Source organism: Phacochoerus africanus, chromosome 1, assembly GCF_016906955.1.
Source record: "Phacochoerus africanus isolate WHEZ1 chromosome 1, ROS_Pafr_v1, whole genome shotgun sequence".
Classification (NCBI taxonomy): Eukaryota; Metazoa; Chordata; class Mammalia; order Artiodactyla; family Suidae; genus Phacochoerus; species Phacochoerus africanus.
Genome location: NC_062544.1, coordinates 286672778 through 286698656, shown reverse-complemented (window position 1 = coordinate 286698656; position 25879 = coordinate 286672778). Strand labels below are relative to the sequence as shown.

General features: G+C 61.3%; 1 protein-coding gene across 1 annotated transcript; it reads right to left on the bottom strand.

The window, feature by feature from the left end:
• Nucleotides 1-1946: 1946 nt before the first annotated feature.
• Nucleotides 1947-23662, bottom strand: PDXK (pyridoxal kinase). Its single transcript, XM_047797539.1, has 11 exons — nt 23420-23662; nt 11100-11154; nt 9532-9636; nt 9012-9095; nt 8626-8672; nt 7786-7871; nt 6873-6918; nt 4377-4488; nt 3680-3816; nt 2434-2500; nt 1947-2180 (listed from the first exon to the last, which is right to left on the bottom strand). The coding sequence occupies exons 1-11, from the start codon at nt 23504-23506 to the stop codon at nt 2068-2070; spliced, it is 939 nt and encodes a 312-aa protein (XP_047653495.1). The 5' UTR covers nt 23507-23662; the 3' UTR covers nt 1947-2067.
• Between the last annotated feature and the right edge of the window lie 2217 nt (nt 23663-25879).

The following is a 25879-nucleotide window of genomic DNA, read 5'->3' as shown; positions in this document are numbered from 1 at the left end:
TGAACACAGAGAGGCTGGGGCCGCCGCTGTCATCAGGACAGGTGGACAGGTCCCCACGGAGACTCGAGAGACACAAGTTCGGCAACATCATGACAGGAAGGTCGCTTTGCTGGGGGGCCGGGGGGCCGGCAGGGGTTTCCCACAGCGGCTAGGGTTCTTTCCGCAGAGGCTTTCAGGAGACAGAGGGCTGGGGCCACAGCCTGTCCTCGGGGTTGGGACTGTACAGCCAGGGGGACAGAAGAGCCTTGGATCCTGCCAGAGTTCACGGGTGGGATATTCCGTGGACAACACTGAGAGCCAAGATTTAAACCCACTGTGGGGCCCAGACTCTGGCCTCAAAGAACTAAGAGGCAGAGTGTTTGTAAAGTGCATCTTCCTTCAAGGTCACGGGGCTCAGGGCCAGCCCGGACCCCAAAACCACGTCTTCAGGGGGAGTTTTCACCGTCTCATTCGAGAGGTTTTCCCTAGTCTTATACTTAGAGACTCTCTTTTTTTTTTCTTTCTTTGTTAAAGCCAAGAGAGGTTTCCTGCTGGCTGGTGGGGTGGCCGTCTCCCCAGCTCTCGTTGGCAGTGACGGCATGAAAGGCTCCACGGAAGCCTGGGGCCCTGGGGAACTGTGGCTGGTCCCTGAGCCACCCCGTGCCAGGCCACCAGCACCGCCTTCCTCCTCCTGGGCCAGCGGGCCCTGCAGGCCCATGACACATGACAGGCGCCCAGATGCCCTGACCCGCGGGCCGCCGTGGGGAGCTGAGGACCCCTGACGCCGCGTCTGAGCATTGATGCCCGAGAATGTTACCTAGAACGTTCCCGGAGCTGGGAGAGGGAAAGGCAAGGCTGCAGGGAGCCCTCCCTACACAGGACAGAACGCAGGGCTGAGGAGGCACGAGGCCCAGCCCCATGAGTGGGCAGGGCTGGGCTTGGGGCACTGCCCGTGGAGGGCCTGCCTTCCAGGGGCCCACACCTGCCCCGCAGCCTGCAGCCTGCAGTCGGGGCTGGGTGCTGCGTCTTCAGGATGGGTACTCCTGCCTGCGGCCATGCCTGGGGCCTCATAGTTCTGGGCAAAGGGGGACCAGGGCGGTCACCCCAGCAGTGGACAGCAGGACTGTGTCAGGGCCAATGCCGTGGCCTTCGCTGCCCCAGCCCATGTGCGGCGTCTTGCCAGCTGCTCCTCTGACACGCTGCCCCCTGCCCGCTGTGGGGAGGGGTGGAGGGCAGAGGCTGGCTGGGGGTGCCTCCGGCTGGTCCAGCACACAGAACTGTGGGGTTCAACATGCCAACAGCCTGTCCTCTACCTGCCTGTGAGAGATGTGGTGACACAATGCATGTGTCACCAGCAGCAGGCGGCAGACACACCGTGTTCTACCAGAAACTGGAGGAGTTTTCCCAAAAGAACCTGGCGCGTTCTTCCACAGGCCACCCTGGTCCGCAAACTCTGTCCCGGCCCCCAAGGGGACCCTGGAGATGCCGGGCGTTACAAGGCAGCCCCCCGACACAAGTTAGATCTGCAGACCGACTTGGGACTTTCGGGGTCCCGCGAAGGCCCCCACCAAACTAACTGCAGCGCCTGTGCACCTGAGCTGCAGGATCCCATCCACACGGCGAAGGAACACAGAGCATCTGAAACCCCCAGGGGCCCAGCCCGCCGCAGGCAAGAGGCAAAAGCTTCTGAAGCAGGAACACAGAAAGGGGGGCGGGTCGGGACCAGGGCACACACACTTGGCCTCCTCCTTCCGGAGGTGACCGGCCACCCCCGACGCGTCCCCGGAGGCTGACACCACGGCCTCCCAGGATGGGCCCGAGCCAGCCCGAGGGAGGACGTCCCGAGCTGGTTTTCGGGGGAGGCCCAGGAGCCTTCGTGGGAGGGGAACTGGGCCTGCAATCACGTCGTTCGTGTGAAAAAGCACAACTGGCACATTTTGACAATGACGACCCATTGAGGCTGGACACTCGGAAAAGAAAAAAATACCAAGTTTCGGTCACAGCTCTAAGGCAGATGTTACATCTTTCACGAGGACGGAAACAGAGACACCGGGGCACTGGGCGTTGGGAGGCGGGCGCGGGCGGCCCTCACAGCACCGTGGCCTGGACAACCACCTCCGGGTCCTCAATGTCCCTCTTGCTCTGCACCATCCTCAGCTCCAGCTGGGCCGGGCTGGGCTTCCGGCCTTCGCCAGCCTTGGCTGCAGGAGAGACCACGCTCAGGACGGGGACAGAGTGGGGATGGGGTGCCCCCCCCCCCCCGGGGAAGAGCCTCCTTCCCCTGCCTTTGGCTGAGCCCCCAACTGGAGACCCCCGCCCCCCCCCCACGTCGGAAGAGAGCGCCACAAGGCTGCCCCCGCCCCGGGGGGCCCAGGCCCAGGCCTGGGAGACGGCGGGAGCCGTGGGCCGGTTCACGAGGCCACACCGCACCCCACCAGCCCGGCCAGAGGGTACCTTTGGCACACTGGATGGTCCGCCGCAGGACGTGGTGCATGGCTGACACCGTCTTCTCACAGGCCACCTGCGGGAGGAGAGGCCACTGAGCCCGGCCCAGCCACCCACGACCCGGGTGGGACTGTCCTTCGTCTTCCTAGAGCCACACCCACAGCACATGGAGGTTCCCAGGCTAGGGGACGAATCGGAGCTGCAGCTGCCGGCCTCCCCCACAGCCACAGCCACAGCCACGGCAGAGCTGAGGCCCATCTGAGACCTCACTGCAGTTTGTGGCAACGCTGGATCTTTAACCTCATGAGCGAGGCCAAGGATCGAACCCGCATCCTCTTGGATACCAGTTGGGTTCTTAACATGCTGAGCCACGATGGGAACTCTGGGACTGTCCATTAACACCAGCACTGGCTCCGGGGTCACAGGGTCCCCCCAGGTGGGCCACGGCCACAGAGGTCCCAGGAGAGCAGAGGCCTGTGTGCTAAACGGACCATGGCACCTTTGGCCAATAGATACTGCCTGGCACATAGTAGGTGCACATGGTAGGTGCTTAGTGAGCATCTCCGGAATGAATAGTTATTAAAAATGTACACAGGAGAGAGCTCCTGCCCCAAAGGTGGCCTAGGTCCCTGCCTGCTGGCATCTTAAGGGACCCGGGGCTTAGCAGGTGCTGAGGAGGAAGACGGACTGGACTCCCTCCCGACTCGGGGACCCAGGGCTGATCCCGGGCTTGGCCTTCTGGGCACCAGCTGGCCTTGGTCCCTCGAGTGAGGAAGCAGAGGGCGAAACCACCGCGGAGACCAAGCACGCGAGCCGCGTCGGTGATGGGAAGGGCCCCAGCCCTGAATTTCATGTCCTGACTGCTGGGGAGGGTGTGCACCTGCCCCTAGGGGAGGGGACGCTGCAGAGGGAGGTCAAAGGAGGCAACCGTGACCCCGCGCGGCACAGCAAAGACCCCACCCCCAATTTGCCAGCCCACCTGCCCAGCAGGGGGCAAAACGGCTTTAGCCCCACCCGGGGCACCAGGGACAGTGACTCACAAAGCGGGGGACAGGGGGGGACAATCCCAAGAGATGAGTCTCTGGCACGTCCGACCACCCTGTCCTTTACCCTCCAAGGGACCTGTTGTAGGACAAGCTTTGATTGGTCTCCCTGCCGGCGGTGCTTCTAGATCCCGAGGTGCTGAGGCTGCACCTCCTCTCGACCCTCAGGCTTCATCTGGTCAGGACCCACCCCCTTTAGGCCCCCGGCTGACCTTGAGGTTGTTGGGGTGCTTGTGCGTCCACGCCAGCAGCATGGCGGCAAAGAGGTCCCCAGTGCCCACGAAGACCGCGTCCACCTTGCATATCTCCATGCGGATACGCTGCGTCGCCACGGAGCCGTCGGGGGATCCTGGAGGGGAGGGGAGGGGAGGGCGGCTGGGACCCCAAGCCCGGGCCGGGAGAGGCCTGTGGCCTGGGAAGCGGGCTGCCTCTCCCACACAGGTCAGGGGGCTCAGCCCGCCTGTATGCCCGACACCCCCCAGGGACCGTCCAGCCCAAGTAGAAAAAGGGAGGAGGCGGGGCTTGAGCATCTTTAAAGGACACGGCAGAGCAGGACACGCCCTCCCAGTGACATCGGCATGGGGACCAGCCGCGTGGCAGGGTGGCCCGGGTAGGGGGAGACCCGTGGGCACCTGGCTCCCCAGGAGCTGGGCTCCAAAGGGGCTGGTATGAGGGGGTGTTAGCCCTGTGCTGCCAGCGTGGGGGGCACTGGCCGCCCCCAAGTCTCAGAAACCTCTTCCAATTGTGTGCAGCCTGACCTCTCCAGGGCTCAGGAGACTGGCTACCTGCCCAGTCTGGTATGATTTTCTTTCTCTTGGACCCCAAACCTCAGAAACCTCAAGGGTCACGTGGCAGGAAGGCAGAAGGCGGCCCCACACGGGGTGGCGGGGGGTCGGGATGGCCACTCACGCGTCCTCTGGCTCCCCAGCGCGATCAGGTAGTCTTTGCCCCTCGGGGACGGGAGGTCCGAGCTCGTAATGACCACTGTGTCAGGGCCCATTGCGTGCAGCATGTCCATCACCTGCAGGACACGATGGGGCCGTCAGCCACACCCTGGCCACCTGTGCCGGGCACTTGGCAGCCGTGCCCCTCTGCCCAGCCCCTCAGATTCTTCGAGTCTGCTGGATGGACGGAGACGAGAGGCTGAGAACGTGGGAGCCACCCCCTGGGCCCGGCCCTGTGCCCATTGGCTTTGCTGGGCTAGAGCTGCCTTGAAGTCCAAGGGGGCATGACTGTCACCCCACCCTGCACCCTACCTGTGTCTGACCCTGCAGGAAGGAGCCAGCTGGTCAGGCCACCGTCCTTGCTCACCTGGGCTCCAGGGTGGCAGAAGCCACGCCCAGCAACCACCAGGCCAGAAGGGCTTCCTGCCCCTCTGCTTCTGGAAGCCCCTCATGGGCTCCTTTACTCACTCAACACGCACGCAGGGCTGGAGACTTCCTGCGTCCCACCCTGAGGGCCCGATCCCCAAACTAGGGTGAGCTTGGGGCTCAGGAAAGTGCCAGCCACACCAGCAGGGCCTCGTACCAGGTAGAAGGGCCCTTCCCTTGCCCTCCACAGGGTGGGGCAGCTCAGCTGCTCAGAACTCCCATCCTGTGGGGTCACGCTGAGCTCGAGCAGGGTTCTGATGCCAACCCTGGATTCTAAGGGCACCCTCGGGGTGTCTGGTGCCGCTCATCAGCTGCGACCCGCGGGCGGGGTGAGCAGCTTTCACAGGAGATGGGCCTCAGGCAAATGAGCCAGAGTGGTGAGGGCGCGCAGGCGCCCTCTGCCCAAGGCCGAGACTCACACGCACGTGCACCCGCAGCACCCATGTGAACATACCTGTGCAAAACCCACACACGCTGTGTGTGCACCCGTGAACCTATCTGTGCAAACCCCACACACGGACCCACACAAACACATGAGCACTCCCCAACCCCCCCCCCCCACAGGCCCAGGCCCCTCCCACACAGCAGGTGTGCCCCGCCCCCGCCCCCTGCAGCAGCCACCCTGTAGTGGGGACCCTGCAGGAACCTGGGTCCTTTCGAGACGAGGGTCATCACGCCCACAGCCCCGTCTCCCCGGCCCCAGCGAGCCCTCTCCCTCTCAGGGAAGCGGCTTCGCAGCCCCACAGGCCCAGGCATGGGCCCCACTGGCCGCCGACAGCGCTGACCCAGGGGCCAGCAGACTCTGATGAGGCCTGGATGTGGGAGGTGAGGCCCTGGCAGTGCCTGGCACTCTGGGCAGGGCCTGGGGCTGGGGGCGCGGCCCAGGGGTGCTAAACCCCACCTAGGGCTTGTCAGCATGACCAGAGTTTGAAAGAACTTTGAAAAACCTCGCCCAGGGCTGTGGTGTCACCCTGACCGCCCTTCTGTCTGAAATCCTGCCCTGTGGCTCCAGACACACCCAGCCAGACATGTGCCAGTCTCCTCACTGGCACACTCTCACCTGTGCTCCAGACACATCCTCCTCCCACCCAAGCAACACCCAGGAGACCCTCCCACTGGTGCACTGTGGGACCCTGCCTGGTACAGAGCTCAGTGGGCACTGGTGAGAAAGGTGCCCAAAGCGCCCTCTCCTGTGCGCTCACTGCCCTGACCGTCCACCAGGCAGCGTAAGCCTCAGCCCAAGCAGCGCCCGGCAGGCAGGCACTCTCCGCGGGCGCCCAGGCCCCTGCTGTGCACACAGGTCATGGGCACAGGCCACTAAGCAGGAGGGCAGGGCCTCGGGGTGACAAACCCGTGACAATACCTCTGGCAGGACCCGAGAAGCAAGACTCACGCAGGGCACAGTACACAGCAGGCGCTCTATAAATGCTGCACCTGTCATGGCTGAACTGTGACCCCCCCCCCCCCAAAGAGATGCGGAAGCCCTAACCCCTAGCACCTCTTCTCTCATGTGGCAGAGGGGGCCTGGGCAGGTGTAATCAAGGTAAGATGCGGTCACCTGGCCGGTGTCCTTGTGCGAGATCAGGACAGAGACACAGAGAGGAGGCCAAGGAGCGAGCTCCAAGGACCACCTGCCGCCCCCAGCAGCTGGGGGAGGCGGGAAGGGAATCCTCCTGCAGGGTCCAGACAGAGCAGCCTGCCCCCCGCCCCAGCCCTCCAGCCTCCAGAACAGAGAACAAACTTCTGCTGTTCTCAGCCGCCCCGTGGGCAGCACTCGGAGGCTCCAACGGGACAGCTGTTGCGAGAATGGAGCGTGGGCCAGCCCAGACCCAACAGGCACGAAGCTGCAGGCAACCAACCCAGTGGCCAAAACGGAACTTAGGATGCGTCCCTGGGGCCCTGGAGACTGGGTGGCAGCAAGTGGGATGCTGACCCCTCGGGGTGCCCACTCCCAGGCCTGCTCCCCCCCACCCCCGGCCCCCCACCGCCATGAGCGGCGCTGCCGGCTCCAGGCCAGGCCTGGAAGGCCTCTCACCGCCAAGGCTTCTTCCTCACTGTGGATCCTCCTGCCAGTCAGCAACCTGGAAGACAGGGAGGTACAGGTGAGCCACCACTCCTGAGGCCACCGATAAGACCCCTGGGGCCACAGCGCACTGGGGACCCCTCCTGCCCCACAGGGAACTCACAGCTGCCAGCCATCACAGACCACACGGCCCCTGAGGCTGGGGACGGCTCAAGAGTCAAGTTCAATTCCAAAAGGGGACACAAAGCCGCCCGGGTGAGACCGCGGTTACTGCTTGGAACCAGGAAGCACAGCCACAAATGGTCACAGCACGTGGTGCCAGCGAGTCCCAGAGCTGCCCACGGTCAGTGCACAGTGAGCCACCAGGCACCAGGCTCCCCTGGGTGAGCCGCTCGCCCCCAGGATTGATGTGTGCGGGGGGCGCAGGTCAGGGAACCCTGGGCCCCACCAGTGCCTGAAGGGGGACCTCGGAGCCAGAGGGGACCTGGCTGAGGGGCCAAGGGAGACACACACACCGCAGAGCCCAGCTGCGCCCCGCGGCTCTGGGAGGCCCTTCCTCCCTGGGGCCTGACCCCTAGGTCATCAGAGGCGGAGCACCCCAGGCCCTGGGAGCCAGGCAGCAGGGCCTGCTCTGTTTCTTTTACCCACGTGGGCATTTGGGATGTGGGTTTCAGAGCTCCGGGGTGGCAGCCCGTGTGCACGGGCATGGCTCTCTGTGCTGTGGCCTGTCACCCATGCGCCAGAGCCCCTGTGCCCGCCCCTTCCTGTCCCCAGAGGCTCTTGCTGTTCAGAAAAACGGCTAGGGGGTCCTCAATACCATAGGGCATTGGGGTGAACCCACCACCGACGGCGCCTTTGACCCTGGTACTCGGTGGGGTGCCCCGCCCTGCAGATGGGGACGCTCCAGCTGGTGCCAGCTACTTACTCCGCCTCAAACTGGTTGGGGGTTATGATGTCTGCCACTGGCACGACCTTCTCTCTGTAGACTGGAAGGAGGTCCTCGGGGACGTACTGTGGGGCAGAGACAGGGACAGCGCAGGTGCACGTGGGGGTCCCCGAGGCAGCGCTGGGGGAGCCCTTCCACCCTGGTGCACCAGCCTTGGTTAGGCCACACCGGGGGACAGCGCCCACCATGCCCGGGTCAGTTCATAGGCTAAGAGTGATTTTAAAAGGTTTTTTTGTTTTTATTTTTTAAACGTTAGTGTTTTTATTATTTTGCTTCTTAGGACCACACCCATGGCATATGGAGGTTCCCAGGCTAGGGGTCTAATCGGAACCACAGCCACAGCAATGCAGGATCCGAGCCACATCTGCAACCTACACCACAGCCCAAGGCAACGCCAGATCCTTAACCCACTGAGCGAGGCCAGGGATCGAACCTGAATCCTCATGGATCCCAGTCAAGTTTGTTAACCACTGAGCCACCCAAGAGTTTTTAAAAGGTTAAGGGCGGGGAGTTAAAAGAAAAACATTCATTATGTGACACAGGAAAACTGCAAACCTCCAGGGTCCACACCTGAGATTTTACTAGAAAACAGCCAGGCTCATCCATCTACAAATTGTCTGTGGCTGCTTCAGCTTCCACAAAGACACATAACCTGAAACACCCACCCACCCTCAGGCCCTCCAACGAAGCCTCCTGTCGAGCAGGCCTCTCCACCCAACAGGGCCAGGTCTTCACCCTGAGGGCGGGGCTCGCCCAGCTCGACATGGGGCGCGGGTGCCAACAGTGCCACCGACCCGCGACACGGGCGGACGCACTCACCATGGAGCCTTCTCCGTCCCACTTGTCTCCCATCACCGGGTCGCACACTGCGGGACACAAAGGGCGTTTCATCAGCAAACTGCAGCCCCACGCACACGCCCTGTCTCCTCACCCGGCACTTCGCACTGATCCTCCGGCCTGGGAGGCGCCCACCCCACCCTGTGCCCCAGAGGCGGGGGCTCACACACCCCAACCACAGGGCCTGGCATGGGGCCGCTGATTACAGCCGCTGTCACCTGCCTCTCCCACCCGCCCCCGACAGACGCCAGGTTCAGACATGGCCTGCAGTCCACTTGTCCCCGGAGCCCCGGCTGCTACAGGGCCAGAAGGGGCAGGACGTGAGGTGGGAGCCCCAGGCACGCGTGCGGCGCGGGCCCAGTGCCTACCGTACACCAGCCTCGGGTTCTGCTGCTTCAGCTCCCGCACGATGTCCACCACCATGGCCAGGAAGGACTTGTCCCTCGTGTAACCTGTGGGAGGGCAGGACTCTCGTCACCCGCCTGGAGCCAAGGGGGACCAGTGCCATCACAGCCTTCCGCCCCGAGACCAGCGGGCGGTGCCCGGACCCTGCGACCAGGGTGAAGACAGGGGCCACCTGTACAGTGACAACTGTAGACACCGAGGGGACACGCATGTCCCAAAAGCAGCGTTAACTCTCGCACGAAATCACAGAAAACGGAGAAGCCGCGGGTGTACGAGGGGCAACCTCGCCCTTTTGCAGAATTAACATGATAAACCGACCACGTGGGTTTGCTGATGAAACCAACGTAGCAGGTGGCAGCCTGTTGCCTACCTGGGTGTTTTCGTCCCCGACCCGCCCGTCCCCGGCCGGGGGGCACCGACGCCCAGGGTGGCGACGTGGCCGTCAGGACGGCCACCGTCCAAGCAGGCGCCCCGGGGCCTCACCCGTGAGCACGTAGTCATACTTGTTCACGTTGTTCAGCTTCAGCCCCTCGTACAGCGTGTGCAGCTCGTCCGAGTTCAGCACCTGGCCCTTCCAGTGCGCGTAGCCTGCGGGGAGAGCGCGCGGGACCCTGGCACGTGGGCTCGAGGGGCCGGACACGGCTTCAGCCGCTGGCCTGGCAGGCCACCCATCCCCCGCTGCGTTGCGGGGATGGTTCCTCTGAAGGCCTGAGTCCCAGTCGCCTCCAGGGCCACCCATCAGGTTGGATGAGGTACCCGAACCTGCCCCTTTTAGGATCTTATCTCCAGATCCAGTCAGGTTCTGAGTGCCCAGGACTCTGATCTGAGGTGACCCAACCTGCTCAATTTACAAATGAAAAAACTGCAGAGGTTGAGCCACGGACGCAGAGGGACCCAGCTCCTCACTGCATTATCGGCCGCAGGCCCCTGTCTCCCCACCCACCCTACTACGGGGTCACTGCCAGGCCTGGCAGCTGGTCACACGCCACGTGCTTGGACAACCAGGCCTGCCCCAGCCGCCAGCCTCCAGCCCCGATGTTTGCTCCGGGCGCCCGCCCAAGGGCTGGGATCTTGGTAACAGGAAACCCCTGCTGAAGTAGCAAACCACAGAGGCTGCTCCGAAGCCTTGGCACTGCCCTGGGGGGAGCCCGCGGGCAGACGTCCATCACTTAACATCTAAGCCAGTCTGGCTCCTTTACTTTAAAAAAAAGAGAGCAGGAAAAAAAAATGGGTAGATAAAACTGCCAGTAAAACCTGTCAGCTTCAGGGAGGTTCACTGGCTTGATGACAACTTTTGGGGAGCCTCCCAATGTCACTGTGCCCAGGGCACAGGTTCTCGTCTGAACCTGCACGTAGCTCCTCTCCTCCCCGGATGACCTGACCGCACCCCCCTGAGAACGCGGGCTGAGGGGGACCCTTCCGCCTCTCTGATCGGCCTGCGGCCAGCTGTTTCTGGGACGTTCTGTGCTCTGAGATTCTGAGTAATTTCAAAGAAGGGATATGGGGATGTTTCTAAGAACTGAGTGGCTTTGTTCTCCTGCCACTGCCGCAGTGCCAGATTCCAGGGCAGTGCAGCGAGGCCACGGGGGTGGGGAGCCCGGGACACCTTGGGGGCTTTCCAAGGTCCCTGACCCAATGTCCCCTGGGGCCAGCCTACCTGGAGAAGGCTTTCTGTGCCCAGAAACCTTGGGGTCCCAGAGACACTAGGCTCTGGTTTTTAAGAGAAAATCTGCCTCCTCCCAGCCTGCCGTGCCCCCCGGGCAGAGGGGCTCAGGCAGGCGCACTGCACGGGGCTGGCCCGGCCCGGAGGAGGCGCCAGGGGAGCCACCCCCAGTCTATGGAGGGAGGAAACTGGAGGGGCTGAGAGGTCCCGTTGCCTGGCCAGGTCAACCAGCTTCAACGCAGGCAAACCTGCCATCCCTGCCCACGCCCTGTGCCCAGGCAGGCCCCCCACCTGGGCTCCATTTCCTGTCCGTGGGGGAGGGGCTGGCCCATTTTCCAAAGAGCCATTTCTCCTCCCACACTCACCAGGACGGCTGAGGTCGCCTTACCTGTGTGGTTTGAAAACTGGACAGAATTCACTGCATCGACCTCGAACCCCAGAACCTGCGAGAAGGGACAGAGAAGGGTCTGGGGTCACTGCTGGGGTGGAAGGTTCGATCACGGACCAGGGAACATCTGCAGGCAGCAGGCACAGCCAAAAAAAAGCTTATGGAGTAGGAGCCCCCTCCCCATTTATGGCCGCACCTTCAGCAATGCAGGATCCTGTGCCAGGCTGGGGACCGAACCTGCGTCTCCCCAGCCATCAGAGCCGCTGCAGTTGGATTCTTAACCCACTGTGCCAGGGTGGGAAGTCTGGAGCTCCCCGCTTTATTTAGGGCCACACTCGCAGCATATGGAAGTTCTCAGGCTAGGGGTGGTACTGGAGCTACAGCTGCCGGCCTACCCCACAGCCACAGCCACGCTGGATCCAAGCCGGATTTGCAACCTACACCACAGCTCATGGCAATGCCAGATCCTTAACCCACTGAGGGAGGCCAGGAATTGAACCTGCATCCTTAAGGATACTAGTCGGGTTCATTCCTGCTGAGCCAGGACAGGAACGTCACGGGCCCCCCTTTTAATGAAAGGGATGAAAGGCTGGAGTTCCCTGGTGGCTCAACGTGTTAAGGATCTGGTGTCACTGCTGTGGCTCTGGTGACAACAGCACTGGGTTTGATCTCTGGCCTGGGAACTTTGGAAAGTCTCCAGTGCAGCCAAAAGAACAACAAGAGATGAAAAGTTTTGTATGTTATCAAGTCTTTCCAAGAATTTTAAACCAGTATTATGAGGACTTAAAGGAACAAAAACCAACAACCTTTTTATGAACTAGAAAGTTAAAATGGGCACTTTGCAATTCCTTGCCAGATTTCATGGCCTCCTGGACACAGAGTCCGCAGTGGTTCGGGTCCCTAAAATTCTCATCAATTCCAAAAGAAACAGAGTTGAAGCGATGATGACGCAAACCCTGAAAATCCTGCCAAAACAGCCTGCTCCATCGCTTCTGGAGATAATTAATCCTTTAGAGCTGGCACCTCTGAAGGTGCTATTTTCTGCTTTTCAATGACAGCGCTAAGCCCTTGTGCTGGCATCTCTGTTTCCCAAACCCGCAGCTTATAAAACAGCATCACACGCTAGCATGAGGGTAGCGACCAAACCCACGTGCCAGGCTGAGGGCACAGGGCAGACCCACAAGCGCGGGGGCCGAGCGAGCTCGGAGAGGAAGGAGGAAGGAGGCTCCTGCGGTTAAAAGCCCATCTTCAGCCGCCCCCGCCCCTTTGGTGCTCGGCTCTGGGATGCTGGGGCTGCGACTCTGGACATCAGGGCCCCACTCAAGCCCAGGGCTCCCGCTGGGCACTCACTGGGCCAGCGGGGGACGGGAGATGGGGAGGGTCCTGCCGCAACAGTGCTCTCCACCTGCAGAGGCAGGGCCCCCAGACGCAGCCCCTCACCCTGAGGTCCTCCCGTGTTTGCGGTACCCCCATCACACAACGCTACGCTCGCCTCTCTCTCCAAGTTCCAGGGGGTCCAGGCACGGCTGGTTTTGTTTGCTTGTTTGTGTTTGCTTTTTAGGGCCGCACCCACAACTTAAGGAAGTTCCATGCCTAGGGGCTGAATTGGCGCTGCAGCTGCCCACCCACACCACAGCCACAGCAACGCTGGGTCCTTTAGCCCAGTGGGCAAGGCCTGGGATCGAACACGCATCCTCATGGACATTGTGTTAGGTCCTTCACCCACTGAGCCACAACAGGAACTCTTGGTATGGCTTTTTTTTTTTTTTTTTTAATAGTGGTTTTTACTTTTTGTATTATAGTTTATAGTGCTCTGTCCATTTTCTACTGTACAGAAAAGTGACCCAGTCACACACGTATATATGTGCACATTCTTTTTCTCACATTATCCTCCATCACGCTCCATCACAAGTGACTAGATACAGTTCCCAGTGCTATATGGCAGGATCCCATTCGGTAAGGCTCTCTTGGCTCTCTTGACATAAGAGAAGCCACTTTTGGAGTTTCCGTCGTGGCGCAGCGGAAATGAATCTGACTAGGAACCATGAGGTTGCAGGTTCGATCCCTGGCCTCGCTCAGTGGGTTAAGGATCCGGCGTTGCTGTGAGCTGTCGTAGAGGCAGCAGACGCGGCTCAGATCTGGCATCAGTTGCTGAGGCTGTGGTGTAGGCCAGCGGCAACAGCTCCGATTCGACCCCTGGCCTGGGAACCTCCATATGCCGCAGGTGCAGCCCTAAAAAGACAAAAAAAAAAAAAAAAAAGCCACTTTTGGCCTAAGCCATGTGGTGACCTAAGCCTGGCCACAAGGCTTGTCCTAGAACAGGCCCCAGTAATTAATGGTCCTAAGGGAACAAACAGCTGTTAATAAGCAAAATAAGTAACCAGAGCAAAGACACGACAGATCCCCAGGTCTGTTTCTCCCTCTGCCCGCCCTTGCAACCTCCAGGTGAGTCCAATCCACTTACACACACCCAGCGTTCTCTTCTCCCAAGGCCGAAGAAATAAGAGCAAAAGTGAACAAGTCGGACTTAATAAGACTTAGAAGCTTCCGCTGTAGCTCTGATTCTGATTCGACCCCTAGCCTGGGAACAACAGTCTACAAGTAATAAATGCCAGAGAGGGTGCGGAGAGAAAGGGGAGCCCTTCTGCGCTGTTGGAGGGAATATAGGCTGGTGCAGCCACTATGGAGAACAGAATGGAGGTTCCTTAAGCTAAACAGAATCCAGCAATTCCACTCCTGGGCAGCTTATCCAGAAAAGATGGAAACTCTTAATGGGAAAAAATACCTGCGCTCCAATATTCATAGCAGCACTATTTACAATAGCCAAGATACGGCGTGTGAGATAAAGTTCCTATGTTATGCCACCATAAAAGTTTAACCATAAAGTGTCCTCTGCCCTTCGGCCTCCCCTCCCCGACTCTGCACCGTGTATCTGCCTGGTGCACAGACCAGACCAGACCAGACTTCCCAGCAGCAGAAATACTTGCACCGCAAAGAGCAATGTTCTCCAACCAGATAACATTGCTGCTCGGTAAGGGGTCCCACGGCGCTTAGATCTGATTATGTCAACTCTAGAAAAGACCATTCGATGCCAGTCTTTGCCCTCAAAAAACATACTGCTGTGCCTTGATTTCCAGCTGCGGACACAGTCACCCGAGCTTTTCGAGACGCTCTTCCTGGGCTATATGCCTCCAATTGGGCTCCCGTAAAATTTTCCGTTTCTACTCAGCCATGAAAAAGAATGAAACGCCATGTGCAGCAATTACGAATGGACCTAGAGATTACCATACTCAGTGAACCAAGTCAGAGAAAGACAAATATCATGAGGTCACTTCAGGTGGAACCTGATCCACAATGATACAGAAGACTCACGTGTAAAATAGAAACTCAGACTTTGAAATCGAACTTGGGGTTACCACAGGGAAAGCCACCATGGAGAGGGATGAATTAGGAGGTTGGGACTAAACCGTACACACTACGCCGTACAGAACGGCTCACCACTGAGGCCCTCCTGCAGCGCACAGGGAAAAGGACTCAGTCAGTGCTCCCACTAACCTGGACGGGACAGCAGGGCAGATGTGAGCATATGCAGGTGTACGACTGAGTCACCCTGCAGGGCACCTGAAACCGACAACACCGCAAGCCCACGACACGCCAGTGACACTCAGAGAAGACACACAGCCCTGTACATCAATCAAACGAGGACTTACGGTAGAACACAGGGTACTACGTTTGACACCTTCTCATAACCTATAAATGAGAAATAATCTGAAGAAATACACAACTGGATCACTTGGCCGTACACCTGCCACAAACACCATGCTGTCAGCCGCCCCTCCACCTGTTCCAAAAGAGCCGTGTGCCCGGGCCGCAGGCAGGAGAGGAAACCAGGGCGCAGGGGAGAGGACCCTGCGCACGCCGGGCCCTGGAGCCGGGCAACCATCAGCCTCCCGTGCAGCCTACTAAACTCACGCGGGAGAGCCATCGAGCCCACGGGGATGCTATAGAAAGCAGGCAGTAAGTATCCCCGCTCACACCCCCGTCAGTTCACGGCAACTCCCCAGTGCGCTGGCCAAGGAGGAATCCTAGGCTCTCTCCCAACTCCGGCTGGGAGCTGGCGGCAGCCGGGGGCCAGGGCTCACACTGACTGGCACGGCCCCACCCCTGCCAGCTGTTCCACACTTACCAGCAGTGAGACTCTTTTGAAGAAAAAAGAGGAAGCCTAGTTCCGTGGCAGGGAGGGGAGGGGAAGCCAGGCCTTGAGAGATAAAGGGAAACACCGCCTGAGGCAGGACAGCAGGAGCAGCCACCGGGCCGCCCCCACCCCCAGCGCCAGCCCAGCGCCAGCCTGGGGCAGGTGCTCCTGGAATTTTCTGCGGAGACGCCCAAGCGGGCCTGCTTCGGGTCCCCACTCCCATGCCCGGAGCCTCTGTGCTGCGGCCCCCTTGCCCCGGCCCCCAGATGCCCCCCGGGGACAAAGCCCAGGCCCCAGGCTGCGTGTCCCACCGTTCTGGGAATTCCACGCTTTCTTAACCCCCCAAAGCTGACACCACCTCCGTGCCTCGGTGAGCCCCTCTCAGTTCAGACCCGGTGGAAACCGAGCTCTCAGCTCCCTCTGCAGCCCCGGGCTGGAGGGGTTTTGAGAAGTCTGTGCCAAGGGGCCCCCCTGAGCCTCTGAATGCAGGCTGGTGGCCAAAGCCAGGCCTCAGGCTCCACCAGCAAGTGCACTCCCGCTTCTGGAAGAACTAGAGCCTCAGCTGAGAAGCCCCACAATGACGAGCCAGCGCTGGGGACCTGGGGTCGTGCCAGCTCCGCTGGGCTGTGGAGGAGACGTGGCTCCACTCAACGTCCACTAACACTGAAGCCACGGTCTCTGATCAGAGAGGGCCGCCGAGATGCACAGCCAAGACGGACGCACCGTGGCCAGGTCCTGGTGACAGGCGACAGGCGCTGAAGGCAAACGTGTGACTCGAGCCCTAGAAGGGCATCGCAGCTGCCACATCTTATCTGTCAGGACAGGCGGCCGCCTCAGCCAGCCTCCAGCCCCCTCCGGCTTCTTCCAGGGCAGGGGAGACCCCAACAAACTTTGTACATGCACACCCGGGGAGGGCACATCAGATGTCCCGGAGGCATCCGGCCACCAGGAGCAGTGACAGGGGAACAGGGGAACAGGGGAATGCAGCCCTGGCTCCCGCGGATCCCTTGGCCTGGGGGGTGGCAGGTGCGCCCAGCCAGGCACCAGCCTCCAGCCCTGCAGGGAGACCCCGTGGGGAGCCTTCGGCACAGCAGGAGTGGGGGAGCCCCAACCGCCACGTCCTTCTAGGGGGAGCAGCTCGTGTTGGGCAGGAAGACGGGTCACCTCCCTGTCTTCAAAATCCTTCACTTGTTTTGCAAGCCCTTTAGTCACCCTTCCGGGAAACTGGAATCAGGAAAGAGGCGACACAAGCCATGTGCCTGTGGTCATCCTGATCCGCCCCCCGGCCGAGTGCCCTGCCCCGTGTCCACAATTCAGCCCACACCTCTCATCCCTGACAGCCATGTGTCTCCTGAAGCAGAGCCTTAAGTCCCAAGGCCACCTTCGCCCCATGAATGTCCTTGCCTCAGCATCACATCCCTGGACCCGGTCACTCGGCCTCGGTCCCACTCGCAGCGCAGTGCACCGGCCCTGGCTTGCAGGCCGCACAGTAGGTCGGGTTTTGCTGGGCTGCGCTGCAAAGCCCTAAGAAAAGGGGTCTCACCCCAAATTCCCAGCACTGGGGCTGGGGGCCCGAAGGCTCTGGGTGGGGGGGGTCTGCATTCTACCCCCCACCCCGCCCCACCCCACCGTCCTTTCTCCTTGAGAAACTCCATTTGTTCTCCTCTTTGGGTCACTCTTCTGGCTCCCCCTGAGAAGTGGCTGATCTTATTTCAACAGCTCTGTGTGGTGAGCTCCAGGGGACATCCAAGCCCCTGCTGTGGGGGCCACAGAGGCCACCTGCTTGCAGACTCACCCACCCCTCCAGAGGGGTCCCTGTGAGGCATCACGCAAACACAAGACAGGGCACCGCACCGGACAGCCAGGCCACCCCACACAACTGCACACCTGCTCACGCGTACACACCTACCCACACCCCAAAGACACGCAGACCCGGTGAGAAAGGGCAGAAAATGGGGCGGTCACGTTCCTGCTCTCAGCCAGGACAGGCGAGGAGTCCCAAACAGCAGCCCCAACGTAAGAGTCAGAAAACCAAGACGTTAAGCAATTCTGGACATTCACGGAAAAACACCAAACGATGACGCGACAGGTCCAGGGCTGGGACGCGCCTGGATCGGAAGGGGACTCCAGAGGCCGGGGAAGCGGGCAGGTCCCGCGCCTGCAGAGCACAGGCCAGAGGACACACCCAGGCCACCGAGCCCAGACCCCCCGCCCCCCCGCCCCGGGCAGCACCCCTGGGAAGGAGCGAGCTTTTGGGCGACGGCGCCCCTGCGCTCTTTGCCAGCATGTGTGTCACCACGAAAAACACACAAGCAAAAACTACATCCTTTAAAGGGCAGGTGACATTCTTCCAGGATCTTGCAAACATACTTCTGGTAGAAAAAGGTCCTTTTTAGCCTGGGAATCCTAAGGAAAAAATGCAAAGATTTTCTTCTCAAGGACCAGGCATTTTAACCACTAATCCATTCATCCTCTGCGGAAGGCCACCCTGCAGCTCAGAGGGCTCTGAAAGGGGCCCCCCCACCCCCCTCCCCGGGCCAGAGTCTGTCGGCAGCTCTGCGGTCTCTGCTCTGCTCCAGAGCGGAGTGGGCCGGGCAGCCGCAGGGCCCTCCAGCTCAGCTCCTGGGCACAGGCAAGGGTCTGAACCCAGGTTTCCAGGCCTCTCAGCACACCCCGCTGCCCGCCAGCCTGCTCTTCCAAGCCACAGTCCACTGGCAAAGAGGCCTGGCCTCGAGGTCCTTGTACCAAGAAACAGAATCATATTTTGGTTCTGTTTCTGCAGTGAGTGATGAGCAGAGATTCAGAAAAGGAGGCTGATGTCTACAGACCCAAACTGAGACCCCAAACTGAGGTGTCCCCCTAAACCACCGTCCACGGTCACCAGCGGTCCCACCTCCCCTTCTCATGGTATTTCTATGTATCTATCTATCTATCTATTTGTCTTTTAAGGGCCGCACCCGCAGCATATGGAGGTTCCCAGACTAGGGGTCGAATCGGAGCTGCAGCTGCCGGTCTACACCACAGCCACAGCAACACAGGATCTGAGCCACATCTGCGACCTACACCGCAGCTCACAGGCCATGTCGGATCCTCAACCCACTGAGCAAGGGCAGGAATCGAACCCTCAACCTCACGGTTCCTAGTCAGATTTGTCAACCACTGCGCCATGACGGGAACTCCTTATTTCAAGGGTGACTCTCAGAGTTCCCGTTGTGGCTCAGCGGTTAATGAATCTGACTAGCATCCATGAGGATGCAGGTTCGATCCCTGGCCTTGCTCAGTGGGTTAAGGATCCAGCATTGCTGTGAGCTGTGGTGTAGGTCGCAGATGCAGCTCAGATCTGGTGTTGCTGTGGCTGTCTGTGGTGTAGGCCAGGGGCTACAGCTCCAATTCGACCCTAGCCCAGAAACCTCCATATGCCACGGGTGCAGCCCTAAAAAGACCAAAAAAAAAAGGGGGGGGTGACTCTCAAGGCCCTAGAATTCAGAGTCATGTCACTGTCCCCACACGGCCCTTCAAGATGTCACCTCCCCGGCGCTGTGAGCCTCCGGGAACCCGCAGCAGAGGTCACGCGTGCCGGCAGCTGTGGTGCCAAGTTCAGTCAGCATGAAGCCAGCGACCTACCCGCCTGGGCACCTTCGAGGGCTGCCTGCCCAGCAGGGCGGCTGCCGGCATCCTGGCCGCAAGGGAGATGGGGTCGCGGCCGCGGCTCAAAGGGCAGCTTGACTCTCGACTGCTCCGTCCCTTCCAAATAGGTCGGCTCTCGGATGTTGTGTTATCTACTCTGGGCCTTTATGTGAACCCCCAATTTGTGCCCCCTTTAAATTTCGATGAAGAGGATCTTTCTAAGCTACCTCGACCTGAATGGTGGCCCCTGAAACCCATGTTGGCTGGGGACTCGCGCACACACGGAGTCGGAGACGGGGGCGTGCGAGACACGGTCAAGCCAAGCATCGTCCTTAAAAAAAAAATCGTTTCAGGGCCACGGCCGTGACATATGGAAGTTTCCAGGCCAGGGGTCGCATTGGAGCTGTAGCTGCCGGCTTACACCAGAGCCATCTTGCGGCAACACTGGATCCAGAACCCACGGAGTGAGGCCAAGGATCGAACCCGCATCCTCACGGACACTACTTGGGTTCTTCACCCGTTGAGCCACAATAGGAACTCCGAGAACCGTCCTTGATGGACGGACCCTGGGCCCAGTGACAAAGGTCCTTATAGAAACACACAGGAGAAGCCACGTGACAGAAGCAGAGACTGGAGGTACATGGCCACAAGCCAAGGATGCCCAGAGCCACCCAAAGCTGGAAGAGGCAGGAAGGACCCCCTCACCCCTGTCTCTGGAGGAACTGCAGCCCTGCGACCATGCCAGACTTTTGGCTCCTAGAACCATGAGAATAAATCTGTGGCCCTTTGTTACCGCGGCCCCAGCAAACTCATACATAACCCTAAGCCTCAAGAACCCAAAGGATTTTCTCCAAAACGGGAAGCAAGAGGGCAGAGGCAGAGCTGCGGGGGCGGCTGGAAGATGTGCACGGCCCTAGGAAAACAGGGGAGATTGTGAGCTCCCGTTGACTCAGGGGGTCAGGAACCCTACTCGTGTCCACAAGGATGCAGGCCGGATCCCTGACTCACTCAGCGGGTTAAGGAGCCGGCATGGCCACAGGGGCTCAGAAGAACCACCCCTGACAGCCCACTGAGACGGTGCCTCTTGCAAGAGGAAACACGCCACCAGGGTGGGGGTGAGGGGCTGCACGTCCTCTATCCACACCCTTTCCTTCCCCAGAACCAAGGCCAGAGCAGCGGGAGGCCCCCACCCGGCGGAGGGCACCCCAGGGGCATCCCATGCACTCGCCAGCCCCCGCCCCCATGAAGGCCGAGAGCCCCCTCACGCTCCCTGCGGGGTCACCCCGCCCAAGGCTCTGCCTCCAGTGCCACAGTGGCTTGTTCCCCTCAGCCACTAAAACGGACTTTGGACTCAGCCCAGAAACAAATCCCAACCAGGGTCAAGGTTCTGGTCCTTTCCCTTTTTGGACAACGTGTTTCTCCGCTCAGAGAAGGTAGCTGCCCACCTGCCAGCACAACCATGTGCTGTGGGACCCGGGGAAAAGCATTTGGGAACCAGAGCCCAAAAGCCTGTGTCCAGCCGGGTTCCCCTGGGCCATACCTCCCCTTGGGCACAGCTGACTTAGGGTAGGGAGCAAAAGGCCTGCAGGGGCCTGGGCTCTGCAGCCTGGGCCAGGTGGGGCCGTGGGGTCCGGGCAAGGAAGAGCTAAGGGGTTAAGGGGAGGAGTGTTCAGTGAACTGGGAATGTCTGGAGATTATTTCGTTGTGGGCCTGCTCTGCGCCCTAAGCGGGCCCTCTAGCCAGGGCGGTGTCTGCGCTCGGGCTGGGAGTTTCTTCTCACCCTCCGTCAAGGTGGACTTGGTTCGGCGGAATGCGTTTGTTCTGAGGCCTCTCCCTCTCCTTGGCTCTCCCCACCCCCAAGGCCACCCCCTACTTCTGTAATCAGGAGGAGGAGGAGGAGGAGATGAGGGCAAAGGACCCAGTGAGGCCCCAACCCGCATCCAGCCCGGCTCGCCTCCGGTTCCACGAGGCTAGTGGAACCCACGGCAGCCACCCGCCTGAGGGATGCAGGGAGGAGGCGCTCACTTCTCTGATCAGCCCTCGCTAGTTACATGCACACCTCGGAGAGCGTTTCAACGACCCCAAACTCCTGCATCTTCCCATACACGGGAAAGCACTGAAATCATTAAGTCAGGAGATCCGCTTTCTGGCGTCGGCAGGAACCTTCGCCCTAGACTTATGCTTGAATGCACGCAGGCCGCAGCCAAAAATGTCACGCAAACTGGCTTCTGCCTGCCCTCTCTGGAGCTGTCCCGCGGGGCCCCTGGGCTACAGACAGACCTCAGCAGGTCCCCAGATAAAACGCAAACTCACAATCTCACAATGACAAGGTGGAGGACGTCGAAGTAGACAAAAGTGCAGGGATGGATTAAATCAGAGGCAGAGGCGTCACCCCCACCCCAAGGGTGACAGGAGGGAGTGACAGCGCCACACCTATATCCCTCAAGCCCACAGGTCCGGGTGCAGGATGCCAGGCACTTGGGAGACCCCAGGTAGGAATCAAGGCGTTGTCCTTTTTTTTTTTGTCTTTTTGCCATTTCTAGGGCCGTTCCTGCAGCATATGGAGGTTCCCAGGCTAGGGGTCGAATCGGAGCTGTAGCCGCCGGCCTACACCACAGCCACAGCCATGCGGGATCCGAGCCGCGTCTGCAACCTACACCACCGCTCACGGCCATGCCGGGTCCTTAACCCACTGAGCAAGGCCAGGGATCGAACCTGCAACGTCATGGTTCCTAGTTGGATTCGTTAACCACTGCGTCAGGACGGGAACTCCGAGGCATTGTCCTTAAGAGGCGCTTCCCCACGTGGGTGCCAGGAAGCTGGAAAGGGGCACGACGGTGTGGAAGCCGAGGGTTAGTGCCAGCATTCAGGAACAAGGCCCAGGGCCAGCAGATCCTGTGCTTGTCTGGGGACCAAACTGGCCGCAGGTGGACGGGGGCTTGGGAGAGGCAGAAGCACAGGGAAGCTGACAGAGGCTGGCACAGCTCTGCACACCTCTGCCAAGGGCGGCGCCCCAGGCTCCCTCCAGGTGGGGGAGCAGCGGCTGCTACCACTCTGGGGGAGGTGTGCTCTGTTCTCAGGGTTCTGCCTGGTCCCCCACCCCCCCTACCCCGGCTGCCCCTGCTTCAGAGACCCTGCACCTTCCCCTCTGCAGGGGCCCACCCCAGGGGCCCTGCCCAAGCAATCCGTGACCGGGCCTCAGGTCAGGTGGGCACCCTGACTGTCCCCTCTGGCCTGCCCTCCACCACCTGGAACAGGAGGACCAAGGACCAGGTATCTGAAGCACCACACACAGGTGTGCTCACAGATCAGGGCCAGCCAGGCAGGTCACTTTGGCCTTGAACCCTTGTACTTTTCACCTTCAAGTCTTTGCCCCACTCTTTCCTCCTCTGGGGACAAGCAGGCCAGCCTGAGGTGGGCCCTCGAGCTCCACCGAGGCAGCTCCACCCCTCCCCACGGTCCCTCTAGCCAGCCGGCACCCCACAGGCCATTGTGAGAGTGGCCCCTTATGTCCTCAAGGGCCCAGCATGGGAACAGAGCACACACAGCAGGGGCCTGAGGTCTGCTCCCAGCTTAGGGATCCGGCCCAGGGACAATGGACGGAAGGTGAGTGGTCCAAGAGCGCAGCCACCCTGCTTGGACCGCCAGCCTCCTGCTGAGCCCGCCGGTAAGCACGGGCCTGTGCCCCAATGCCGACACCCGAGCATGACTCTCCCCTGCACTCAGGCCTCCACCTCTCCTCCCAGGGCTGCCCAACAGTAACCTTGAGGCTGCAACAGGAAGCAGCAGGTGCTGGCTGATGAGCCACAGGGAGACCCGAGCCTCAAGGAGGCCGGGCAGGAGGCGGGAGGAAGCCCAGTGCAGCCAGAGAGCAGGTGCTAAAGCCAGAGCCTGCAGGGGCGGGAAGTGGCCTCTGGGCCTGCCTTCTTCAGCGCCAACACCACACCTGCAGGCAGGCCTTCTCCGCCCCATCGCCCTCCAGGGGACCACCTCCCAGGAATGATCAGCCGCAGGCCGGCACCCTCCCTGGCCTCCCCGGGCCTCACTGCGAGATTACTCCTCCCCTTCCCTGTTGCCGTCCTGACCCGCAGGGGACAGGGATGGAGGGGGAGCTCACCAGGTGAGCAAAGCAAACACCTGCCTACCCAGGCCCTCTTTCTCGGGATCTCGGGTCGCGGCGCCGCTCTTTCTTAGCCCCGGGGTCGCGCCGGCGGGAAGGGGCGGGGGCTGGCAGGTGCGCACAGCTCAGGCACCCGGGCTTCATCCTAACCCGATGCTCCCATCCCTGCCCCATCCCATCCATCCGCAGGGGCTCAAGGGCCACCCCGCCCCCGCCAAGCGCCTGCCTCCCGCGCCCGCCTGGGCCAGCCCGCGCTCCCGAGGGGGGCCTCGGGGCCGCCCGGGTGGCCTGGCCAAGGTCACGCAATCGGGCTGCGGCCACTCCTCCGCGGGCCCGCACGGCCGGGCGCGGGGACACCGCTGCGTTACGTAAGCGTACCTGCAGCGGGAACGTTGCCGCTCGGTTGCCCACGTAGCCGCGGACGACGTGGCTCTGAATGGAGAGCACCCGGCACTCCTGCTCCATGCCGGGCCAGCCGGGGCGGCGCGGGGCCGGGCGGGGTCAGCGTCTCCGCCGCGCGCTGGGGCTCCGATCCGCTCCGCTCGGCTCCCGCCGCGCTCGGGCTGCGCTCCGCCGCGTCCCCGCTCGGCGCAGGCGCTCGGCTCGGACGACGGGCCGCCTCCTTCTGACCTCAGCGCGGCTGGGAACCCGCGGGGCCCGCGCTGCGCGGGGCGGGCCGGGGGGCGGGTTAGGGAGGGGCATCCGCGAGGCCCCGCCCCCGGGCCCTCCCTGGGGACCGGCAACTGCAGACCGCACCCCTGGCCCCGGCAACCCGCCGGCGTCACTCGGCGCCCCGGGCACGTGGGCGGCCACCGTCCAAAACGCCGGCTTTGCACTTTCGATTTTACCGAGGAAGGCGCTGCGGCGTCCCGAGCCTTCATTATCCGCTCCCTGAGTCGTTCGTTCGCTCCCGAGGTCCCCTGTCCTGCTCCTGCGCGCGCCTCTAACCCCAGGGCTCCGCAGTCATTGGCGCCTCCCCGGCGGGGGCACCCTGAGCGGGTCAGACAAGGACCCTTCCCAACGTGGAAACGCAGGGACGTGGCGCCCTGGGAGTGGAACCCGGCAAGGGTGCGAGCGGAGGGCCGCGGGCCTGCACGTTCCCTCGCCCAGGCCCCATCGGGCCAGGCGGGTCCTCGCCTAGGGCCTCCAGAGCCCAGAACCCGGTGCAGTGCACTGCCCCTCCGGCCACCGCGCGCCCAGCGCTAGGCCGCAGTGTAAGCGTGCTAGTGTCCTGTGGGGCTCCTGGACACACAAGCCTTTCTGTGGCCTCCATGTCTTGTTTTTGGGGACTAAACCTCAGCCTCCTGGACCTTCCCTGAGTTCCCAAGGGCAGCTGCTCCTCAGGGAGGGGAGGGGATGCAGAGAGCAGGGAGGGGCAGGACAGCCTTGGGGCAGGGCGGTGGAATAGCAAGACTGTCTTTGAGCCTTTCTGCAGAACTAAAACCCCCAGTAAGGGGAAGAACTGCTCCCGAAGCATCTTCCTTCCAGGAGAAGCATCTTCCTTCCAGGAAGAAGGAGGACCGCCAGCACCAGACCTGGGGCCACTAAACACCAGCTCTGAAAGACAATGCAAGCTGGCCTCCACCCTGACCCTTATCTGCAGCCCTATTTTCCACTCCCCAAACCATAGAAAACCATAAAGACCGTGCCCTCCTAATCCCTTCCAAGGCGGGCACAGTCTTTAAGGCATTTGCCCGCTGCAGCCGCCTTCCCTGGCACAACAATAAAGCTGCCTTTTTCTCCTGCACCCAAAACTCTTTCTCTGCATTTTCATTCGGCACTGGCAGACAGAGGCCGAATTTCGGCAACGACGGGCTCCATGCCCACCCCACAGCATCAAGGCTCCGGGGGCGGGGGGGGGGGGGGGGCGCCTCCTCAGAGGTCTGGGGCCACATCTCTGCGGGGCCATGAGAACCTCAGGGACATGAGACCTTGGGGACGCCCAGGCCCCTAGGTCTCCAACCCTGGACACGTGGCAGGCCCTCTGCCTCAGGGTGTTGCAGCTGGGCCACGTGGCCCGTGCCCCCCCCCCCCCCCCGCCCCGCCCCTCCCCGACCCCGGTCCTCAAAGTGCTGTTTGGAGCTGGACCTTGTGGGAGGTGATCAAGGTTAAATGAGGCCATAAGGACTGGGCCCTGGTTACCCAGAAAACTGGGATTTGCCTCTTGGCGGGTGTCCAGCCAAAAGAGACAGCCAAGCCGAAGAGGGAGAGATGATTAGTCACAGCAAGTCAGGAGGACACGAGGGATCTTTCCAAAAGCAGTGTCCCCCCAACAGCAAAACTGGGGAGGTTTGAAGCGAAGGGCTCATGCATATTCAAGAAGGGCATTGAGCAGCGGAGAACTCAGCTTCGAACTGGGACGAAGGCGGACAGAGACCAAGCTTTAGTTCAAGTCAGGAGGGTCAGAAAAGGTCAAGCCCGTCACCCCTTAGGTCCCAGGAAATCTGGGGGCTCGGCCTGTGGGTGTCCACTGGGGCCCGATAGAAACGCGGAGACCGAGTTTTGGGTGAGGGAGGAAAAAAAGCTTTATTGCTTTGCCAGACTGAGGAGGCCCCGGCAGGCCAAGGCCCTAAAGACTGTGCCCTCCCTGGGGCGAGGTTAGGAGGAGGTTTTAGAGTTTGGGCGTGGAAAATAGGGCGGCAGAGAGAAGGACCAGGATAAAGGCAAGCTCGCTTTCGTCTTCTAAGCTGGTGTTTAGGGGCCCCGGGACAGGTTCTGGGGGTCCCCCTCTCTGGTCTTCATTTGTTGGGGGTTTAGTTCTGCAGAAGCGGCTCCGAGATACTGGTCCGTATCTTCCTTGAAGAGGAGCCGGGCCCCCGCCCCGAGGCTCCTCCCTGG